The sequence below is a fragment of the Pagrus major genome, chromosome 7 (assembly GCF_040436345.1).
Source record: "Pagrus major chromosome 7, Pma_NU_1.0".
In the NCBI taxonomy this organism is placed as follows: domain Eukaryota; kingdom Metazoa; phylum Chordata; class Actinopteri; order Spariformes; family Sparidae; genus Pagrus; species Pagrus major.
Window position 1 is genome coordinate 547,220 of NC_133221.1, and position 7,500 is coordinate 554,719.

The window sequence follows — 7,500 nt, forward strand, 5'->3', positions numbered from 1 at the left end:
GACACACAGACAGACACACAGACAGACACACAGACAGACACACACAGACAGACAGACACACAGACAGACACACAGACAGACAGACAGACAGACAGACAGACACACAGACAGACACACAGACACACAGACAGACACACAGACACACAGACAGACACACACACAGACACACAGACAGGATTTAAGTCAGAGGATCATCAGTCTGAGCTTTGCCTCGTTATAACTGAAGCAGTTTTATGGATCATGGACGACAGTTCTGACCTGAAACTGGCTCCAGATTCTGTTTATTAACAACGTGAATGTTTTTCAAACCACTGAGCTGCAGATGATTTATAATGACGTTAACATTGTTCAAAGATCAACACGACATGCAGCTTAATGACTGAACTGACATTAAATAAGAAGTTTGAAACAACAGGAGCATCTGAAGAGCTGCACTCTGAATGTTACATCACGTTTTACTCCAGTAAAAGTAAAGATATGGTGTTAAAATATTATTTAAAGTCACACATATGAAGAGTACTCGAGTAAAAGTCTTAAAGTAACTGATCATATATTAACATGTATAAACTGAGTCAGCTGATCATCAATCACTGTTTTTATCTGACTGATGAGAAAACCTATTCTTTTAAAAATGTCATCTGTAAAGTAACTAGTAACTAAAGTAATCAAGTAAATGTAATGGAAGTGTGGAAGTATAATGAAGCAGAAAATGGAAATACTCAAGTAAAGTATAAGTACCTCACAATTGTGTACAGTACTTGAGTAAATGTACTTAGTTACAGTCCCTCTCTGAGTCCATCTGGTGCTTTAAGGTGCTACAGAGTGACCATCTTTGTCTGACAAACAGGAAGTGTCAGAGCAGCGTGAGACCTGATTGGTTCTCAGGTGTTTGAGCTCACCTGCATCCCGATGACGGCATAGATGAAGAAGATCATGGCGATGAGCAGAGCGACGTACGGCAGAGCCTGAAGAGAGACAGACAGGAGGAGGTCAGACTGCTGTTGGACCAATGTCAGCCCCGCCCCTCATCCATATTAGCCCCGCCCTCTGACCTGTAGTGATTTGATGAACGTCCACAGCAGCGTACGAATCCCCTCCCCTTTGCTCAGCAGCTTGACCAATCGCATCACTCGAAAGAGGCGGAAGAAGGTGATCGACACCCGAGAGCTGTCCTCCCCACTCTGAGAGACAGACAGGCAGACAGGCAGACAGAGAGGCAGACAGACAGACAGAGAGAGAGGCAGACAGAGAGGCAGACAGACAGACAGAGAGAGAGGCAGACAGAGAGGCAGACAGGCAGACAGAGAGAGAGACAGGCAGACAGACAGAGAGAGAGACAGACAGAGAGAGAGGCAGACGGAGAGGCAGACAGACAGACAGAGAGAGAGGCAGACAGACAGACAGAGAGAGAGGCAGACAGACAGGCAGACAGACAGACAGACAGAGAGGCAGACAGAGAGGCAGACAGACAGACAGAGAGAGAGACAGACAGGTTTGTTTCACTGAGGATCAGATGGGATGTGAATTATCTGATGGACATTAAAGACAGACAGAGTGATTCCTCTCGGTGACAGCAGGGGGCAGCACACTCACTTCCTGTCATTATAACTCGACTGCTACTCAAACACTCAATGATCACGCTGTAACAGCAGGGACAGCCAATCAGAGCGGACCAGCTCCACCTGTCCAGTACTCACACTGAACTCAGTGACGACGATGTCGACGACGCTGCCGACCACGATCAGAGCGTCGAACGAGTTCCAGGCGTCCACGAAGTAATGCTGGAAGAGACAGAGACACCAGAGCTGATGTCATCACCTCGCTCTGACATCATCACCATCACCATTTAGCTTTGAAGCTAAAAGTATAAAGTAGCAGAAAATGAAAATACTCGAGTAGTGCAGTACTTGGGTTAATGTACTAAGTTACTGTCCCTCACTGGCCTCCTCTCTGTGAACCCTCCTGGTGCTCTAAGGTGCTACAGAGTGACACACTTCTTCTATGAAACCATCTTTGTCTGTCTGTGCTGAAGTCTCAGAGCAGCGTGAGATCTGATTGGTTCTCAGGTGTCCGACGGGTCTGACGGGTCTGAACCAGCTTGTCGTGGATCAGATGTTATTGGAGGTGTGTTTGTTTTCCTCACCCTGAGTCTGAGAGCGAGCAGCTTCAGCAGCATCTCCACAGTGAAGAGTCCAGTGAACACCATGTTCAGGATGTCCATGATGTAGCTGAACTGTTTGGACTGTTCGTAGTGCTGCAGGAGACAGAACCACAGCCGTCAGCCATGCCAGGCAGGAGAGGGGCGGAGCCTCACACATCAGAGAGCGTCACTCACCTGAACAGCCAGAGTGACGGTGTTGAGCAGGATCAGGACGAACATGACGTACTCGAATCCTGTCGAGTTGATGATGGACCAGAACTTATACTGGACCGGATTCTTTGGGATGTAAAGTTTCAGTGGCTGAGCCTTCAGAGCGTACTCCACACACTGACGCTGCACACGCACACGCACACGCACACGCACACGCACACACACACACACACGGTTAATATGTACACATCCGTAAACAGGAAGCTGAACGTTGTCGTGGGTGTGATCCTGTCTGCAGATAGATCACTGACACTGAAGAAAAAACATCAAGATTCTGAACTGTGGTTTCATCTGAGGAGAAGCAGGAGGGGGAGAGGGAGGAGGAGCAGCAGGAGCAGGAGGAGGAGCAGGAGGAGTTGAGGAGGAGCAGGAACAGGAGGAGGAGCTCACCTGGTTCTTGTCCAGCTCACAGTTCTTGTACTCCTGCTCTCCCTGCTCTCTGAAGGTGATGATGACAAAACCCACAAAGATGTTCATCATGAAGAAGGCGATGATGATGATGTAGACGATGAAGAAGATGGAGATCTCCACCCGGTAGTTGTAGATGGGACCAGAGTTCTCCCCGTTAGCATCGATGGCTTTATACAGCAGCCTGCAGAGGAGAGGAGGCGGGGTCAGTGTGTCCGCTGTGACAGAGTTAATAAAGTTGTCTGAGTTGAACACTCACGCGGGCCAACCCTCGAAGGTGGACACGGTGAAGAGCGCCATCATCCCCATCAACACGTTATCAAAGTTAAAGTCACTGTTCTGCCAGATCCGCTCTCTGACCATCGGATGGTTCACGTCCCCGTCTTTATACACCACGAAGGTCCCTCTGCGCGCGCACACACACACACACACACACACACACACACACACACACACACACACACACACAATAAACAATCAAAACAAAAACGATGGTTGTGTGTTGTGTGGAGGGCCGGGCGGAGTCAGGATGCAGACCTGGAAGAATAAACACCTGGAGTCTCATCAGGTTCTGATCCGTTTACTGACGGGAGGAGAGCTCACAGATTATTTTTAACTTTTGGGATTAAAGTAATCTGAGTGATCGAGGAGAATAAACCCAAATGATCCTGCAGAACTCTTCTTCTCCACTGCTGATATAAATCTGTGCGTCAGACCAGGTGTTTTCTCCACGTTATGTTTGGTCTCGTTCTCGACTTCCCTCCTCGCTCTCTGACTCTGTGACCTCGAGGACACTTGTGGACTCTGTTGTATTGAATATTGTTGTTTTCTGGCAGATTGTCAGACGACATCATGAAAACAGAATCTGATTTGAGAGTTGAAGAGTTAAACGTACTTGCACTGTTCAGGAGTGTGTTTGGCCTCATCTGTGCAGCGATAAAATTTACCCTGAAACACAAACAAGGAAACGTGAGACTGAAACGCATCTGTGTTTGTTTGAGGCTGAAGAAACTCTCAGATCTTAAAGTCCAACAGTTCAGAACATCTTCACTGAGTTTATCTGGTTCTTCTTCTCTGTCTCACCTTGAACAGCTGAACTCCGATGCAGGCGAACATGAACTGCAGCAGAGTCGTGACGATCATGATGTTCCCGATCGTCCTGATGGCAACAAACACACACTGGACCACATGCTGCAACACACACACACACGCACACGCACACACAAATATAGTGTTTAAATCTTTAAACCCTGGAGATGATGTTTCCTCTAAAAACATCTTGTATTAGTCCCGACTACCTGCTGGTCCCGACTACCTGCTGGTCCCGACTACCTGCTGGTCCTGACTACCTGCTGGTCCTGACTACCTGCTGGTCCTGACTACCTGCTGGTCCTGACTACCTGCTGGTCCTGACTACCTGCTGGGATTAGAGATGATGAGACCCTCAGGAGTCGTTTCGTCACACTGAACATGTGTTGTGTGAATAAACATACTTTGGAGTCACAGCCCTAAAATGAAGTCTCATCTGAAGCGTCACAGGTTCTGACAGGTTGCATTCACCAGCAGAACAGAGCAGGTTCTGATCAGAGTCACGGGGCAGCGCGTGGATCAACGGTCCTGGTGAACGAGCTTTAAACAGTGGTGAACTCAGGCGGGCGGTGAGCAGTTACCTTGAGGCCTTTGGCTCTGTTGATGGCTCTCAGAGGTCTGAGGACCCGCAGGACTCTCAGGATCTTCACCACTGAGATGGCGCTGGAGCTGCAGACACAAACACAAAACACACCATCACACAGAGCCACAGTCAGCAGGGGGGAATGTAACTAAGTACATTTACTCAAGTACTGTAGGTTAAAATCTGAAGTGCTTGTACTTGTCATCGAGTAACTCCTATCTTGTACTTGTACTCAGTATTATACTGTTTACTGCACTACATCTGTCTGACAGCTGGAGCTACTCTGTACTGAAGATAAAACTCCTCCGCAGGACATCAAGTCGTTACAATCAGCTCCACATCCACCAGCTGCAGCTGAATGCATCAATAATTATAATCCAACATCTGAGATTCTGACACAATCAGAACTTTTTCTGTTCTAATACTAAATGTAAATGCACCACTGACAGGTTTGAGTTGTAGCTGTTATCTTCTCCCAGCAGGGGGCAGCACTCACACAACTGCCAACCTGTCAATAGTCATCATTCACATCCCAGCTGATCTTCTATCAGTGTTCACATTGATCAGTTTCAGTTCATTTCTATTTGAATCAACCTGCAGAGAGTAAATCATCCCAGAAGCTTTGACTTGAGTTGTTCAGAGGATGTTCAGTTTAATAAGAGAAGAGTTTAGATCAAAGTTCACCAGATGTTTTCTAGTCAAACATTTGTTCAGAGGAATCAGAATATAAATCACTGTTCATGCAGTCTTACTTTTTGTGAGGTGAAAATATAAATATACAGTAATTATTGATCTGAGGATGCAGGTTGAGAGACAGGAGGTCAGTACATTCAGGGAGTAATTAGTATCTGAGTACTCTTCATCTCAACAATAAAACACAAAAGGTGTTTTTTGGCCCCCGCTGATCATTAAAGGAAACTGTTTGGACTCTCCTGGTTCTGATCCTCTGATGGAAACAAACCAGACAAACAGCACCAGGACACATTCACTGCCCAGTTCACCAACTTGAGCAAAGAACACCATTTCTAAATTGTTAGCAAGGCTGCTAATGTTAGCTGTAGTATTACTGTCACAGCAGGTCGAGTCAGCAGGGCAGCTGTTGTTCAAAGTGTGTTGCTAAGCTAAGCTACTGTTTCTTGGTTATTATGTCACTGTTCTGTTCTGGAGGCCTTTAAGGATGAACGTGTTAGCTTTAGCTGAACACTAGAACGAGTTGGCTTTAAGCTGATTTGGTTAAAAACAGAATAATCTCTCTGTGTTTAAAACCTTTGTCAGAAGCTCCTCAGAGGTTGGATGAGCAGTAAGAGCTGGTTCACCAACAGACACCAGTTGAGCCAAGGTGCTTTCTGTTGTTTACCAAGTTTACTTTTGATCCTTTGAAAGGTTTATTTTGTCATTTTCGGTTTATATATTCCTACAGTCTCCCCCAGAATCAGCCTGAACGAGACTGTTTCTGTCTGCTGAACAGAAACGATCAGATCATCACCGGGTGATATTCCTGCCTTCACCTGGTAGCAGATCTTCACAGTTTGTCTCTGTGTGTCTACGATGCGCTAATGTTTAGAAATTAATCAGATTTTTGATACTGACTGCAGAAAGAAGGAGACCAGTGAGACGCTGACGACCAGCAGATCCAACAAGTTGAACCAGTTCCTGCAGAACGAGCCCTGATGGAGGAACGCTCCGTGGACCGTCATCTGAGAGAGAGAGAGCTGAAGTCAGCATTTCATCAGGAGAAGAAGAGGAAGAACAAAATCTGGAGGTGAGTTTTACCTTCAACAGGATCTCTACAGTGAAGATGGAGGTGAAGGCGTAGTCGGCATAACCCAGAATCTACACCAACAAACACAAACACACGTCAGTACACTCATGAACAATAAACACACTCAGCTCCAGATTATGACTTTAGCGACGTTTTGCTCCAGAATGAAGATATAACCTCAAAATCTGCCTGTTTTCCTTCAGACGTGGTGCAGAGCAGGAATGAGACCAAGACAAGTCAAAGTTTGTCCATCAGATGTTGAGAAAAGTGTCTGTCCGTCAACATCTTTAGCTTCAGGGAACGTGTCCACATATCGTACAGGAGGAGACCTGAGACTCACCTCAAGACCAACAACACCAAGTCAAAACATGCGAGTCCAAATTAAGAACAAGCAAGTTTAAGTCAAGACCAACAAATCCTAAATCAAGCCAGTTTTCAGGATTGACAAGTCCCAATTTGAGACGGATAAATCTTTAGTTCAGAGAAGAAAATCATACAGCAAGACCAACAAGTCTTAAGTCCAGGTGGGCAAGTCCCAGGACCGGTAAGCCCTAAATCTAGAAACGTAGCTCCAAAATCAAGACCAACAAATCTTGTGATGAGACAGAATTCTGCAGTTTGTACAGGTGTGGTCCAAGTAAGATTAAAATAATCCCAGGTCCAGACAGGAAAGTCCCAAATCAAGACCACAAGTTCACAGGTCAGGACAAACAAGTCTAAATTAAACCAGGTAAACCCCAAATCCTGACGGGTCAAGAAGAGCAGAAGTCAAACCAGGTTTATCACAAGTCAAGATCAACTAATCCAAAATCAGAAAACTGAGTCCTAAATTGAGAAAAGGTGAGTCCACAGTCACGACGACTGGTCCTAAGTTAAGACAGGTGTTTCCTTCGACCACTAGTTCACTGGCCAACACTGTCAAGTCCCATCGAGTCCAACAATCCCAAGTCAGGAAGTCCTAAGTCCAGGTAACATATCAAAACCAACATGACAAAATCAGGACAGTAAACCCTCAGTCCAGACCCAAAAGATCAAGTTCAGTAATTCCCAAGTCCAGACAGGTCAGCACCAACAAATCTCAAATATTCCATGTAAATCCCAAATCAAAACCTGAGTCCAACAGTTAGTCCCCCATCAAGGCAGAAGAGTACTGAGTCAAACCAGGTGTATCCCAAGTCACGATCAAAGGTTCTCAAGTCACGATCAAAGGTTCTCAAGTCACGATCAAAGGTTCTCAAGTCACGATCAAAGGTTCTCAAGTCACGATCAAAGGTTCTCAAGTCACGA

At 46.0% G+C, this 7,500-nt stretch overlaps 1 protein-coding gene across 1 annotated transcript in view; it reads right to left on the reverse strand.

The window, feature by feature from the left end:
- The window catches only part of cacna1fb (calcium channel, voltage-dependent, L type, alpha 1F subunit), a 44,761-nt gene that overhangs the window by 8,911 nt on the left and 28,350 nt on the right, over positions 1 to 7,500 (reverse strand). Inside the window, exons 18-29 of the mRNA XM_073469935.1 lie at positions 6,225 to 6,284; positions 6,042 to 6,148; positions 4,450 to 4,537; positions 3,863 to 3,970; positions 3,675 to 3,727; positions 3,039 to 3,185; positions 2,762 to 2,963; positions 2,336 to 2,494; positions 2,144 to 2,254; positions 1,698 to 1,781; positions 1,053 to 1,181; positions 900 to 965 (exon numbers count right to left, since the gene is read on the reverse strand). Coding sequence (XP_073326036.1) covers positions 900 to 965; positions 1,053 to 1,181; positions 1,698 to 1,781; positions 2,144 to 2,254; positions 2,336 to 2,494; positions 2,762 to 2,963; positions 3,039 to 3,185; positions 3,675 to 3,727; positions 3,863 to 3,970; positions 4,450 to 4,537; positions 6,042 to 6,148; positions 6,225 to 6,284 — 1,314 coding nt within the window. The remainder of the gene's footprint in view (positions 1 to 899; positions 966 to 1,052; positions 1,182 to 1,697; positions 1,782 to 2,143; positions 2,255 to 2,335; positions 2,495 to 2,761; positions 2,964 to 3,038; positions 3,186 to 3,674; positions 3,728 to 3,862; positions 3,971 to 4,449; positions 4,538 to 6,041; positions 6,149 to 6,224; positions 6,285 to 7,500) is intronic.